General features: G+C 36.4%; 1 protein-coding gene across 2 annotated transcripts in view; it reads right to left on the bottom strand.

Moving 5' to 3' along the window:
* Positions 1-16,634, bottom strand: part of prkcbb (protein kinase C, beta b) — a 131,133-nt gene that overhangs the window by 68,540 nt on the left and 45,959 nt on the right. For both annotated transcript variants that reach the window (XM_016514677.1, XM_016514676.1), the window contains exons 4-8: positions 14,383-14,494; positions 11,333-11,461; positions 5,960-6,116; positions 5,675-5,809; positions 878-974 (exon numbers count right to left, since the gene is read on the bottom strand). In XM_016514677.1, coding sequence (XP_016370163.1) covers positions 878-974; positions 5,675-5,809; positions 5,960-6,116; positions 11,333-11,461; positions 14,383-14,494 — 630 coding nt within the window. The remainder of the gene's footprint in view (positions 1-877; positions 975-5,674; positions 5,810-5,959; positions 6,117-11,332; positions 11,462-14,382; positions 14,495-16,634) is intronic.

Here is a 16,634-nt window from a genome sequence, read left to right as displayed (position 1 = left end):
TTTTATACATTCCTGGTCTTATTAGGCATGATTCAAGTGCATGTTATTCAAATTAAGAAGTGTTTGTCCTCGTAATCTTTTATCCAAATATAACAACTTAGTTCAATTTACCTTCTTCTTACTTTTCAAACCCTCCCCCGACCATCTGACTCCATTCTGTTAAGTAACAATGACTTTCATTTTGACTTTAATCCAAAGCAGAAAGGAGAATATTCCACTACCCCAAGTACTGTACATGACTACAAGAAACAAAAGGGTGCCAGTGATGGAAAAAGAAAAACAAAACACAAAATATGTACAAAAAAACATATAAAAACAAAACCAAAACAAACTAACAAAAAACAACCACACATAAAAAAACAAACCAAAACAAAGCAAAAAACACTAAATGAAATAAAACAAACAAAACAAAATAATCCAAATGCAAAACAAAAATAAAAACTGACTAAAACAAAAACAACAAAACAAAACAAAGTGAAGCAAAAATAAAATAAAAACAAAGCAAAATAAAAAACTAAATCTTAACACAAATCAAACATAAACCAAAAACAAACACAAAATGAAACAAAACAAAACAAAAAAGAAACAAAAACATAAAACAAAACTAAATTAATGTCAAAATTAAGAATAACAAGGGCTCTGACAAAAACTTGAATTGCTTTTATATTAATTTTATCGGCAAATCGGTTTTGAAAATGACCGATACCGATAACCATAAAAATGCCTAATATCAGCGCCGATAATCAGTCGACCCCTAAAGACAGCAATGTTCTCTAGGCTCTAGGCTTATCTCTCGATAAATAAAAAACAAACAAACACAAACACATATACTCTGGCACACCTAAAAACGCAGGTGAACACACACACATTCGCTCACCTCAAACTTCTGCCGGAGTTCCTCATTGCCTTCTTCTCCTTCAGGTGGGACAGGTACGTTGAAGTACTCGCCCTCTTCCTGACTGAGCAGCTTAAACCTGCATGCATGTATGTGTGTGTGTGTGTGTGTGTGTGTGTTTGGCAGACAGAAAATAAGGGACAGTTAGATGAGTGCAGGATATGCAGTCTCACATATGGTTCAGCAACAGAGACATTAAATCCTCCTCTGATAATGGCTCCATCTGGCCGCTATAGGAATTGCGCGCTTCCCTGAAACGGCACATTTTACGAAATTACCTCAGCTCATTTAAACCATTCATACGCTTACAGTTTTCCTCTCAGCAGGGACGAACTTGACTATGATCATGTGTGAAGAGGATTCCAACCGGTTGGAGTTGCCCCCAAACAGCTTTCAAACGTCTGAGGGACAGCATGATACCCCGTCTCATATTTAGCTCTTCTAACATCTGTGCTTCCCGATAGCAGAAAATCAGCTTCCTGTTTAACGGTGTGAGGTGACCATTGCCGGGACCCGACGAGACGACATGTTTAAAAAGCAACAGATCTACCACTTAAAGCGCTCCCCTTTAGAGAGAGCAGCACGCTGGGTTTCCACCTCTTTTATTGCTACTGATGTGATAGGAGGCCCTGTGTTCATTTTGCCGCTGGTCTGCGCGGGTGTGTGTGTGTGTTGTGTTTATGACTGCAGATGAGTCATGGCTGCAGTGCTCTCCCCCTACTCTCCTTCCTTCCACATCTAGACCTCCAGAGGCTTTAGGGTGTGTGAGCGTCGTCCTCATCACATTCACAGAAATAGGAAAGCGTGGTAGAATTGCAGTTAGCATGAAATGATCTGGGGTGTGTTTTCCAAAAGCATTGCTAGCTAACTATGGTCGCAAATTCCATTGAACTCTATTGGTAACGACAAAGATATTAAATAATATTAAAATATTAAATAATACGATTTTTGGTAAAATATTGTGCTTACATTATATTTATTTATTTTGTTATTATTTATTTTTGTTTATATTATGTTTATCATTATACTACTGATTTTTAAACCTTTTTTAAAAAGACTCTTATGCTCACCAAGGCTGCAATTATTTAATCAAAAATACAGTTAAAACAAACTGATTGGTGATGGCAAAGCTACATTTTCAGCAGCCCTTACTCTATTACTACTGATTTAATGCTCAAGAAACATTTCCTATTATCAATGTTTTTGTTTGTTTTGTTGTTTTTAATCAAGGATACATTTATTATCAATGATAAATTCTTTTCATGATTCTTTGATGAATAGAAAGTTCAAAATAACAGCTTTAAAGGGCACCTAAAGGGCACCCCTGTTTACAAGATGTAATATTGGTCTTGGGTGTCCCCAGAATGTGTCTGTGAAGTTTCAGCCCAAAATACCCAACAGATCATTTATTATAACAGCTGGAAAATGTTTTTGGGGTGTGTCTAAAAAAGAGCTGTTTTGGAGTGTATCGCTTTAAATGCAAATGAGCTGCATATTCCCGCCCCGTCTCCAGAAGAGGGCGTCGCATATACGTCTCTCTGCATTGCATATCTACAGCAATAAACAGCCGGTAGAAGCAACATGACTGAGGAAACAAGCAACATGACTGAGGGCGAGAGAACCGGTGTTTAGTCGTACATATTGGAAGCCAAATGCACTGAAAGTGGGATGAAACAGCGCAATGTTACAGAGCTCGCGCCGCACTGACCTGTCATTGGTGCGGATCAATGGACCGAGCCACGCGACCTAACGAATTTCACGCTATGAACGAACTAATCTCACAAGCGCTGCGCTGATTAGTTAAAAAATACTTAAAGGGGTCCTATTATGCTCTTTTACAAAGTCTTGATTTTGTTTTGGGGGTGTACTAGAACTTTTGAAGTGGACTTTGAACTTTGTAACTTTGCAGATCTTTTTTATGCTCAAACAGCAACATTACAGACTAACTAAAGTTGAAAAAGTGAAAAAGCATAATAGGACCCCTTTAATGTACGCACACAAATACGGTTAAAACGCTAAGCACTATAACAACATGACATTCACAAAGGAGTCTGGAGTGATACACGTATTTAGGCAGATGTTGAGGCACATTACCTTGAAAAATGAAAGTTATCCACAGCGTCCTCAGCAGCTCAGATGTTGGTTTAAATAAATACCAAACACCTTGTAAAAGTGGATTTTGCATAATAGGTGCCCTTTAATAGAAAACGAGAAATAAAATAAAATAGGAAAATAGAAAAAAATTGAAATCTTTTGTAACAAATATCTTTACTGTCACTTCTAATCAATTTAATGCACCCTTGCTGAATAAAATAGTAAATATATAAAAAAATATATAAATATTATATAAAAGTATATATAAAAAGTGACACTAAATTTGAATTCTGGGATTGCCTTTATTGTAGGTCATGGCTAAACATGGCCATGGGCAGTTAATGATCACTACATGCAGAATAGAGGTCATAAATATTCAATTTCTCACACTGACTTTCAAAGGTATCCATCCTAGACTTAATATCATCAAATTAAGATGCATGAGCCAAAGACGTTCTATATGGTTTTGGCATTGAAAAGACAGTATTACTTATGCCAATCTATAAATTATCTTTAATTATCAAGTAATCCAGAAATCAGATGAGAATAGAACTGAAATGTCAGCAATTTAATATCAAGATACAATTAGAAATAAAGTGAACAAAATTATTTAAACAATTAAAATTATCAATAGTCAACTGATTGACCATTTATATAAAAAAGTGTAAACATTTCACTTTAATATAATATAATATAATATAATATAATTGCACAAAATGTATACTACAAGTACTATGTTATATGAGTGTTGCAGCACAGTGATTAGGGTTGAGTGATTAGACAATCATAATCATTTATTTGTTTTATATCCTGCACATAAAAAAAGAAAGAAAGAAAAAAAAAACTTCAACAAAGTTGCTCTTTGAGGACATTCTCTCTTCTGACATTCAAACTATCCCTGTTCTCAGACTCCATGTCCTTTTGCAAACATTGAATGAGTGTTGTGCTGAGACAGTGACAGCTCTGACAATGAGATTGTGATCATGTGGATCTGTCCTGACTGAAGGTCCACTGGGGAGCGGAAACGTCTCGCCTCTAATCTGACACTCTGTGCTTTTCTGGCAGGCGGCAGGAAGCAGCCATCGCAGTCACAAAGAAGCTCATAACAGCTACAAAACCTCTGAAACACCCTCCCGAAACACATACACACATCTCATCAAACCATCTGATAAAAGTCACGTCTGTAGAGAAAACACACAGAGAGAGGAGACACCAGCTACAGTAGCCAGTAGGGATGTGTACTGTGAGCACAGCCACTGAGAATCAAAACTAAAAATGGGAAACAAAAACAAAACTAGTCGACCTCACTAATCGATCGCTTTCTTTGTGTTTCCATTGTGTACTATTCCATAAATTTATACTCAAAATTGATGCTTCAGTGAGGTGGCTTAAGGCAAGCAGAATGTCATTTTAAAGTTAGCGTAACATCTTTAAAAGCATTATTTTGGCCTTTTCTGTAACTCAATGAAGAGCAACTTTATGGTTATTATCTTTCAATAGTGGGTTGTTCTCTTGAATAGATATAAACTCATTATCAACATTACAGCAAAAAAATAAACAAATCTAATTGTGTGTTTACCTCTACTTCCTTGCTATGTATTTATGTTCATAAACAGTTTATATACAGGTTAATCTTTCTAGGGATTTTTTTCATCTCCACTGTCTTCTTTATCTTGCAAAATGGTTGTTTGGCCCTATGCTCTGTTAAACTGCTTTGGAAAAACTTTTATAGTGTTAATACAACACAAATAAAACTGAAAATGAAAATGTAAAAACACCTAATGTTTTGCAGAAGAAGAAAAAAAGTTAATTCCTCATAATATTTAAATAATCTTTTTTGGCTTTAGTATTAGAACAAAAAAAGTAAATTGTTTATATATTATTTATGTTGTCTCTTTAATTTTAAACTTAATATTGTTCTCACACAGTATAAATCATTTTATATACATAAAATCTGCATTTAAAATAAAGGAAAAGGGTCTATTGCAAGGTGATCATTATTTTGGGGGTCCTTTGCATTTAAAAGTTTAAAAACCCCATCGCAGAAATTAATATATTTTTAACGATTTCCTAATGTTTACACAATCTTTACATAATACTATCCCATGACTGTGGGAACTCTCTGTTAGGTGGGGAAGAACTACTAGACACTTCAGTCTCTAGATACTTGTACTGACTAGACAAAACAGACCAAAAGAAAAAAAAAACTGACAGAGAGAGAACACGAAGGACAGAGCAAAGATTTCCTGTGAAAGTGGATCTGCACTTTCTCATTTAACTCACTTCTGTCAAATTACCTGCGTTTAAGCATTCACAGGGAGCTCATGCGATGCAAAAATGCACAGATCCTAGCTGACAAGAGATGCGTTTAGAGGTGTTCGAGAAGGGACGGGACTGTGTGTGTGAGTGGAAAACAGAAGTGGAGAGCTCTTAGATGAAGAGCACTACTGAGGAGGGAGAAAAGACAGACTGAGGACTTCTGAAAGAGCAAGAGTCTTCAAATCCAGGGACGACTCAACCAGCTAGACGTGTATAGACTGCTGCATGTCTGCGAAACCCTGTGATATGCAATGCGGTTTAGCTGACACAAGCCTTTTGATATTAGTGTGTACACAATCTATTTGACCATGGGGACTTGCTCGTTTTTACTGATGTATATATGTGTGTGTCAGCAGGTCTCCTCACCATCCGTCCACCCCTTGCTTCTGAAGCTCCGAGATGCCGAAAGACAGAGAGCCCATAAAGTCGTTCCGGCTGGTCAAGTCCCAGTCCCAGATCTCCACAGACAGCCTGCGGTCCTTGTCAGACTCCTTCAGATTGCTGTAAGACACAGAGCGCATGAGAGAGGCGGACAGAGACAAAGAAATCAAGCTCAACATTTCATTTTGCATTTCACAGACAAACAAATGACTGATCTTTTGGCTGTGCCACTGATGTTTAGGGTCGGAAACAGAGCGAGAGCTTCCTTACAATGTGAAGGTCTCGTTCCATGTGGGATTCAGGCAGCACTTGATGGTCTTGGTCTTCTGTTTGCTCTCGCTCTTGGGGTCAGGGATGAGTTTTAGTTTGACGTAGGGGTCAGAGAGTCCATTAGGGTCCATGGGCACCAGGTTCTTCGCCTCTTTAACTGTAACATAGAAATAGAGATTATATCAGACATATAAGGACCAAGATTTCCCTACTTTCACTCTTTATAGTGTGCAATCAATGCCAAGTGAATCTTTACGTTAAATAAAAAGATTTGTTGGAGTTTTGTTCAATAAATATCGCATATGTTAAGCACTGTTTATGTTTTTAGAATCCAGCACAAAAAAAACAATGTGTTATTTACAAAGTTATTTTAATGCCTTCCAAATACTGTTGAAGTTGACCCTAAACTTGTGAACTCATGTCGTTCCAAACCCATAAGACCTTCGTTTATCTTCGGAACAAAAATTAAGATATTTTTGAAGAAATCGCTCATAGACAGCATAGACACGTTCAAGGCTCAGAAACATAGACAGAAGCGGCAGACTGACCAAGAAGAGAAGAAATTGTGGAATAAATTGGTTCTTTTTGTTTTCTCTGCGCATAAACAGTATTCCTGTAGCTTCATAAAATTACGGTTGAGCCACTGATGTCATATATAAAATATATACTGTATATATATATATATATACATATATATATATATATATATATGTATATGTACATAAAGACACACACACTCACACACACACACACACACTCACACTTATTTTATACATATTTTAGTTCTTAAGTAATTTAATCATATTTTTAGGATGTCTTAATATTTAAAAATAAAATAAAAAGATACTGAATAAAAATGAAAAAAAAAAAGTTTTGCATAGGATGTCAAGTGTCTGATAAAATCTTGACCATGTGAACCCTTTACCCCTTAAAAGCATTAACTATGGACTCTAGATGTGAGTGAATAGCTGTCAGTCATTTATACTTATATATCTCATGGACCCTCATGGCCGTGTGGGGCTACGAATGCACACAGACTATCCCAGTAATTGGGGTTGACCTCAGCACTTGACCAGTACAACAATTAATGCAGGAGGCTGCTGTGGCCTTGAGATTTGTGGGTAGTGTAATTTCCATAATGAGTGGTGTGTGTGAAGGTAGGCTTAGCTGTTCATTAAGGCAGCGGTGTACTGCAGCACGGTGACAGGAAGAGAGAGACGGCTTCTGCGTGAACCGTCGTGCTCACAGAGCAGGGTTTATTTTGCCAGCTAATAAATGTTACGCACAACATGTTCGTTCTGAAAGCCCTGCACGCGGAGCAATTAAGAAAGCGGGATCACTGACCATTTAAGAATATTTGCATGAAGATTTCAAAAGCTTTGACCTACAAGATACGCTTAGTTTTGTGGCTCAGAGATGTGGGAAACTCATAACGTTACCTAGTTGATTGAAAAAATACTGATCTCATTTATATAGTAGCGAATAACACAGTTGATCAATCTAACAGACAAAGGTGTAAAAGGCTGTAGGAATATAATTAATGTTTTAGCAAATAATTAAGCAGCACTGCTCCCTCTAGGTGAAAAACAGCACTGCAACTCAATAGCAAATGTTCTTCTGAGTGTTATTGGTGCTCCGAAGAGATCTAGAACTGACGGGATCCTTTAAAGTGACAGTTCACTCAAAAAATAAAAAGTTCTTTTATAATTTGTTCCAAAACTGCACTGAACACAAAAGAAGATATTTTTAAAGGACTATTTCCTGATAATTTACTCACCCCCATGTCATCCAAAATTTTCATGTCTTTCTTTCTTCAGTCGCAAAGAAACTATGTTTTTTGAGAAAAACATTGCAGGATTTTTCTCCATATAGTGGACTTCAATGGCGGCCAACGGGTTGAAGGTCCAAATTGTAGTTTCAGTGCAGCTTCAAAAGGCTCTACACGATCCCAGCTGAGGAACAATGGTCTTATCTAATCATAGCATTAGAGCTAGTACACTGTTGCACTTGCGAAAACACAATAACGGCGCCGTGGGTGGAAACTTACAGGATTAAGGGGCGGTAAAATTATAATGAGATTCCTTTGCCACGTCACCAAGGGAGCGAAATCAGACGCGCTCGTTTTCTCAGACGCTTGCAGAAAAAGGCTTCCCAAAACAAAGTTACTGGGTTAATCTTTTTCACGTTTCCTTGGTTGGCAGATGCACCGGGGACCTGATTATAGCACTCAGATTTTCATGATATGTCACCTTTAAGTGCAAGATTTAAGTCTTTATTCACAAAAAGAAGCCATATAACAAGCACTGACAACAGACTAATCATGGTCACCCAGTTTGCCTCACTAACATTTTTCAACCAGCAAGAGCTCCGGTGGTCAAATAGAGTGCGAGTGTGAGAAAGATGAGGTGGAAAGGACCTTTTAAAGGCGGAGCGGCCGCCCCATTTCCATCCAGGTATTGGTCAATTCATTAGCTTTAAGTGACAGGCCTTTGAAATGCGCGACAGGAAGTGGTGCCATTCATCTTACTGTAAGCTCAGCAGATCTGCGGCACCGTCGCGTGACATTAAATTATAAAGGACAGCGTGATGGATTAAAAATGTCTTTTGCGCTCAAGGCTGTCTGCGCCTGGGTTTTTTACATGGTGCAGCTCAGCTCATTAGCCGCTAGCGGGCTAAAGGCTGTTAGTTAATTCTAAGGGAAAATGGGAGCTGAGGCTCGCGGGGTGAAATGGCCCAGGATTGAGCTTGAAAAGAGGGATGCATGGCTGAATATAGAGCAGTGTGTTGAGGCTAATGTCACATACACACCCGCTGCTGCACAGATCCAGGCCTACAGCCCTCCAGAAAGCAGTTCACCCAAGAATTACAATTCTGTATTCACACTCATGTTGTTCCAAAACAGTATGACTTTCTTTCTTCTGAGGAACACAAAAGATAATATTTAGAAGTGATTTTTTTTTAGTCAACACAATGAAAGTCGTGGGGTTTAATGTTGTTTTGGACTGGTTTTGACCTTCATGTATGAACAAAAAACATTTGTGTTTTGCAGAAAAAACATTTTTATACAGGTTTGGAACGACACGAGGGTGAGTGAATGATGATAGAATTTTCATTTTTGCCTGAACAATCCCTTTAACTGCACTCTGATAAATTTTCTCTTGGTTTGTCTTCCAGAAATCTCATTTAATTGAGCTCATCTTCTGCTCTGAAAGTACGACTAAGTGGAACTAAGTGGAAATTAGAACCAAGTGCAAATTCCTCATGGATATAATAGTTTAATATCATAGATATAATAACAAATAAGTGGAAATTTATCACGGATATAATTTAAACTGTTTGAAAAGCTATTATCATTTAAAACAATCATATAAAGCATGGAGGGTTTACAAAGGGTCAAGCTAAAGGGACAGATCACACAAAAATGACAAACCTGTCCAAAACAAACCTGTTTTGGAATGCAAATATTGAACAATCTTCACACATTTTCCAAAAAAGCACTATAATTGCATCATAAAAAATAACTGAAGTCTTCCGAAGTCATACAATAGCTCGGTGTGATGAAAAGACTAGAATTTAAAGTCAAGTTTACTCAAATCATCATGCAGCTATCAAATCAAACATGTTGCAGGCTGTTGGGCATCAATAACATTAAGTGCCACTGGTTTTTGTATGTGATGTTCAATGACACCTTCAGATTTCAGAGCTACATGAATGTTTGATAAAGTGAATAATGAACTATGAATTGTTTCTGTATGGAAACAGATGGGTGAAGGCTCTTCCAAACAAATTCAACTTCTGTTTTCCAGTGGAGTTTTGCACTGGGTGAATTATCGTCGAGTGAACAAGTGCACACGAGTCTTTTCTCAGTCGGGTTTGTGCAAATAGAATAAGAATAACGCCCTCTGCTGGACACTGAAAGCATCACCATATTCCTGTCTTTTCTTCTCACAGGCTGCAACAGGAGACCATTTCCTCAGTGTGCTTGTGTTTTTGTTTTGGAGGCGTGTTTGTATTGATGCCAAGGAGAGACAGGAAGACTAAGTGTGCTTTCTTGTGTTGCCATGGACACGTATAATGTAATACAAGTTTACAAGAGTGACCCTATAGAATTTCACAATGAGCTGGAACGCATTTCACTTCATCACTGTCACATGCTGCATTTTAGACATCAGGACTATTTTGTTTTTCTTTGTGTCCTTTTCTCACTGCTGTCAGCCTTTTTGGATTTAGCTTTTACTTTTTTAATAATGTTTACATATGTATAAAAGCCTACATTAAAATCTGTCATATAAATTGGTCTTTTCATTGCCACCATTGATGGACAAATTTTGTTTATAATATTAAAAATATCTGAATGACAGTATATTCTGCAGTTCTTCCCTGCTGTACCGAATATCTATACTTTTCAAAGTATCATATCGAAGTTAGAAATTCAAATATTGTGACAAAATTAATTTTGTAGGGTGCCACAAATTTGTTAACATTTCCAAAGGGTGCCGCGACTAAAAAAAGGTTGGGAAACACTGGACTAGACTATAACTAGACAACTTGCCATCATATTCTGCCCCCTATTGGAAACAGTTCTTTTACAATGAGGTCTTGTAACAAACAATATTTAATACTGACAACAAAGGGTGTTGCAATACAGTACACCAGTGTTGACAATAACCATGATACTTAAAAAATGAAATATTGATATCATGTTACTGCTAAATTATTCAATCATTTTGTAAATAAGATGAAGATGAACGAAGGTCTTATGGTTGTAGAACTACATGAGGGTGAGTAATTAATGACAGAATTTTCATTTTTGGGTGATCTATCCCTTTAATATCAATAACCTGTTTGTGCTCAGATTACTATGGCAAAGTATGATACAACATTACATTTTTTTTGGGATTATGCTCCAGAGCCATGTCCTAGCAGTCAGAGCTTGTGTTTAAACACATGAAGCTGTAATGCTAATGAAAATGACAAATGTCTGGCAATCGATTTTCATTTTTGGGTATTTCTTTAATGCAACTGGGTATTTCCAGCTCGAGCAGCCCTGAAATGGTGCAAGCTAGTCTAAATATATCCTGCTACCTGGTGCTGCTTTGGATTCACCACTAGGAGGAATCAAACTCTAGGAAATTCCCACAAGTCTTCAGAGCAGCATACTTAATGCCTCAACTCGATGTACTCATGCAAGATGTGCCGTATAAAGTGCATTTTTGGCTGTTCTTCAAGGGTCAAACGAAGGCATGTGTGTGGTAACGAGAGGTCCAGGATCCACCAGCGAGTGGTGCACTATTTAGGAAGCTGTGAGTGAGTGTTTGCTTCCATGCACATGTGTGCAGCCGTGATGTGTGTGAGTGGGCAGCGGTGACTCACTGCTGACGGTGAGCACATTGTTCTTGATCTCTGCAGTGATTTGGATGCGGCCCCTCCTCTCAGTGTGGTCAGTCCCACACAGACTCGGCACGTTGGCCACACAGCGCTTATGGATGTTCATCATGCAGTCTGGATGGAGGGAGACAGAAACAGGGAGAGATGTTACACCACAACCCCAACTTACAGATGCGCATTGTGTAAAAGATGATACATTAATCTATATATAAGTGTGACCTTTTAAAGGCCAGACGGAAAGGGAAAGTGCTTTCCTTCTACCAAAGACCTGTTGAGCCAATTCTGTAACTATGAATGGCAGTTCAGCCATGACTCATTAGTCTCCTACCAACATGTAGACTGCATCAAATGTATACTTTGCAAGCAAAGGCAATCCCAGAAAGCAAATTTATAGCCACAGAATATATATATATAAATAAATCATGAAGCATTAAATGGATAAAAAGTGACAGAATAGAAATGTACGCTACAAAAGATTTACATTTTATTTTATTTTTTAACACTGATAATAAGAAATAATTATTGAGTGCCAAATCGGCACATCAGAATGTCTTCTAAAGGATCATGTGACACTGAAGACTGGTATAATCATTGCTTAAAAATTTGCCATTATCATTAAATATTAAAATATATTAAAATAGAAAACAAATGTTTTATTTTTAATTAAACATTTCACAATATTACTGTTTTTCACTGTATATTTATCAAATAAATGCAGCCTTGGTGAACGTATTTTGTACCTTATTTACACCTAAAGGTGAATATTAGTACCTTAAAGGTACATACAGATAAATGGTACATATAAGTATTTTTTGAAAAGGTAGCAGCCAAATTCTGTACTTGTTTTCTGAGACCGTATTGTACATTGTATATATTTCAGTTGCCGTTCTAAAAGGTACCTGCTTATGTATACAGTAGACAAGGGGTTGACTCACTAGATTATGGAACTAAGTAACTGTATTTTCCTTTTTTTTATTATTTATTAATAATATACAAACCATAATGGGAACATGAAAACACATATTAATTCAACTTCCCCACCTACCCTCCCTCACCCACCCAACCTAACCCCGCTGTCTCTTTAAATGGGGTACATAATGGATAGAGTGAGATGGAAAATCTCTTTTCAGTCAGGTGCTTTGTGAGTGGGACTTCATACAGCCTGGTTATGTTCTCAGGATATTCGCCTCGCAGGGATACGTAACACACACGGATCACCCAACCATTATACTAGGGTTGCACGTTATACAGTACAGATGGGATCATAAAACATTGAATAGTAGTAACACAGTAACATTTCGCACATTTTGAATTCTAACAATGTGTTGCTATTCAGTACAGTTCAGCAGTCCAAGGAGCGTGACGTAAAATGTGAGCGCTAATGCTAAGTTAATGGTGTCAAAATGCATCAATGCATGATTTGCGCATGAAAAAGTTGAATGCATTTATTGTGGAACTTAATAATTGATTATCATTCCTGCAATAACAGCAAATGTGGGTATTACAATAGATGCAGAGCATGTGAGACTGGGAAAAAAGAAAGTTCATGCTGCCTATACTACCATTCAAAAGTCTGGAGTTGGTAAGATTTTTTAATGTTTTCGAAAGAAGTCTCTTAAAGAGCAGGTCATATGGGCTTTTAAAAAATATCTCTTTTGCAGTTTATAATGTAGCTATCCTTAAATGAAAACAATCTGCAAAGTTGTTAATCAAAAAAGAGCATGATAAATAAAGATATTGTCTTTCAAAAGAGGGAGTCTGAATTGCCTTAATGAGTCATCATATTTTCAAATCTTTTGCCTGTTACCGGTATACGTCACTGGGTAACACATTTGCATAATTTTTGTGCTAATATGTGATGTATACCTAGCGCAGCTTTAGGTTTCCAGGTAAAGCACAATATTACTGTCTTACTGAAGTAGTTCTGATAATTCGCTGTGAACCCACTATTTCGAAAGAATGTGTCGATTAATGTAGACTGACGTTGTTCTAATTACTTCGTTTAATAATAAGGAATGTAGTGTAGCACACAGACTTTATAATTATTGTGAAATTGCTGTTATTTTGCTGCACCGGCAGCTATAGGGTTAATGCGGGAGAGACAAGTTAGTTAGTTAGTTAATAGTTAGTTAGGCTTCTGCGCCTGTGATACAGCTGTTCTGCGTTCTGATTAAAAGTTAAGACAGTGTCGTTCTTCAAACATTACAGTAGACATTATTTTGGTTTACAAACTGTATTGTTTCTGCTGCGCCTGTGATACAGCTGTTCTGCGTTCTGATTAAAAGTTAAGACAGAGTGTCTTTTGTCTGTCGTTCTTCAAGCATTACAGTAGACATTATTTTGGTTCCCAACACAATATTAGGACACTTTAAAATACCATATGACCTGCTCTTTAAGCTCACTAAGGCTGTAATTATATGATCAAAAATACAGAAAAAAAACGATTTAAAATAACCGTTTTCTATATAATATTTATTCTATTATGTAATTTATTCCTGTGATGGCAAACCAGAATTTTCAGCATCATTACTCCAGTCTTCAGTGTCACATGACCCTTCAGAATTCATTCAATCATATGCTGATTTAGTGCTCAAGAAACATTATTATCAATGGTAAAACGTTTTTTTTTTTCAGGATTCTATGATGAATAAAGCTCAAAAGAACAGCATTTATTTGAAAAAGAAATCTTCTGTAACATTATAAAAGTCTTTACTGTCACTTTTGATCAATTTAATGCATCCTTGCTGAATAAAAGTACAAATTTCTTACTGACCCCAGACTTTTGTAGTTTATCTGTTTAAATTTGAAAAAAAAAAAAATTAATTAGTTTTTGTTGGTATTAGACTGAATCCTACATTTTGATATCCAGCCAGCCCTACAACATTCATTCCACAAAAAGAATTTGCATCCTGGGATCAGCTTTGGACTATAAAAACATGTACAAACTTGTTTCAAAAGCAAAGAAGAATTCTACTTGGTTGATTATGTGTTACTCTGTGCCTGAGTGGAAATCAAGGAAAGTGAGAGATACCCACGGTCACATCTCATGCCCTGGTGGATGAGTCCATACAGCAGAGAGCCGCAGTGGTCACAGAAGGTTGGGCTGGAGTACGTGTGGACCTTGAACTTGTGCTTACTGCGCGGGTCCTTCAGAGAGACACAAAAAAAAAAGAGAGCAATCAGCCACGTTGGCCATAAATAAGCATTACCAAAAATAAACTGGGAATTATTGTTGATTGCAATAACACAAATACATGGTGCAAAAGATCTTAAAGGGGAAGTACATTTGAAACAAGCAGAAGAGAAATGAATTCAAACAGGTATTTTACATGGTAAACGCACAGGTGCGGCAAGGAGAAGGGAGTAAGAAAAGTCAGCTTATAGCTTTACAATATTCACATTTGAACCTTTTTTGCTAATTGTTGAAAAAAGTAAACATTAGAATTTTTTTTGTTTAAAAGCAAATGGTACAGGATGCTACTGCACAACACAAGTAAAGCACATTTCCACATATATGCAATACAATAATACTGTATTATATAATGTACACACACACACACACACACACACACACAAAACCACTATTCAAAAGTAAGATTAGAGTGATTTTTGTAGATTTTTTTAAAAGAAATTAATATTTTATTCAGCAAGCATGCATTAAATTGATCAAAAGTGACATACGTTTACATTATTACAAAAACGTAACTACATTTATAAACTCTATTAAACTCTGTTAAACTTAATTTTAACTAAATTATGTTATTTTAATTTTTTCATCAAACTTTTCATCTATTTATCAAATAATTCTTTATGAAAAAAATGATTGTGCTTTCCACAAAAATACTAAGCAGCTGTTTTTAACATTGAAAATAATAAATGTTTCTTGATCAAATCTGCATATCAGAATGATTAGTATCTTGACTGGAGTAATGGCTGTTGAAAATGCAGCTTTACCATCACAAGAAAAAAAAAATCATTTCAAAAAAATAAAAATGTGATTTTAACATTAAAAAATATTTCACACTATTACTGTTTTTACTCTCTTCATCAAGTGGTGCCTTGGTAAGCATTAAAAACATCTTTCAAAAACATTTAAAAAAATGTTTTTTTGAACAGTAGTGTATTACACATAATTAAACAGAAATAGAAAATAAATAAATAAAGAGCAGTGAAATTTTTCTTGTTTGCAAAATTTGTTCTTTAATATATAAATAAAATTGTAATATTGTTTAGTTCATAAAATATATTATATAGAATAAAATCATATATATAATATGATAATACATAATAATATTGATTAATAGTACATAGATTATATAATGACGGAGGATGACACCTGAGCGATACTGGAGCACCGGGTCAGCAGGGCACTGCCAGTCAGCTGAAACACTGGCTGAAACACCAGAATAGCCTTCCTGTTCGCTTCCCCCCCAAGTGATCCATCCATTATTAATTAAGCACAGGCTCTTTTATGACTTTCTATTCATAAGAAGCTGTTTTAATATTCTCCCTCTGAACACAGCTCATGGCGGCGTTGACACCCGGACAAAAAGAGAGCAGCTTATACGGCCTGTGGCCTGGGCACACACAGAGGCCCCGGTGACCGTATGCAGCACACACAAAGCTAAAGTTCAAAGGTCAAAGTTTGGCAAGGCCCGTTAGCCTCTGCTAGTGGATACTGTAACTACATGCCCTGCAGGGTAAAAGTATTTCTCTATTCTAATAACAGCAGTTTTCTATTTTGTATTTCTATTTTATTCCAGTCTTCAGGTGTCAAACTGTCCCGCTTAATATTTCTGTGGAAACCATGACACATTTTTTCAGGATTCTTTGATGAATTGAAAGCACCTTTTGTAAGATTATAAATGTTTAAATTAAAGTAAATTATGAATGATCAATTTAATGTATCCTTGCTGAATAAAAGCATAAATTTCATTAAAAAAAAATCTTTGAACAGCAGTGTGTATATTACTAATATTTAATTTAAATTTGCTTTAAATTTATTTGCTAAAAAGAACATTATGTTGTGTATTTGGTGTAATGCAATGTGTTTATGCGGTTTAAGGTTAAAAAAACATTATTTTCCACATACTGTACATTATTGTTGCTCCTCTATGCCCCGCCTTTCTGAAACGCGTCGATTTTTCAAAGCTCATCGGTCTGAAAAGCGAGGTGTATGCTGATTGGCCAGCTATCCAGTGCGTTGTGATTGGACGAATTCCTCAAGCGTGTGACGGAAATGTTACGCCCCTTACCATACTGTGATGCCGTGTCCCGGCCGGAGTGA

This window comes from Sinocyclocheilus rhinocerous, unplaced genomic scaffold (assembly GCF_001515625.1).
Source record: "Sinocyclocheilus rhinocerous isolate Xijiao unplaced genomic scaffold, SAMN03320098_v1.1 scaffold1799, whole genome shotgun sequence".
Taxonomy (NCBI): Eukaryota; Metazoa; Chordata; class Actinopteri; order Cypriniformes; family Cyprinidae; genus Sinocyclocheilus; species Sinocyclocheilus rhinocerous.
This window is presented reverse-complemented; position numbering and strand designations above follow the sequence as displayed.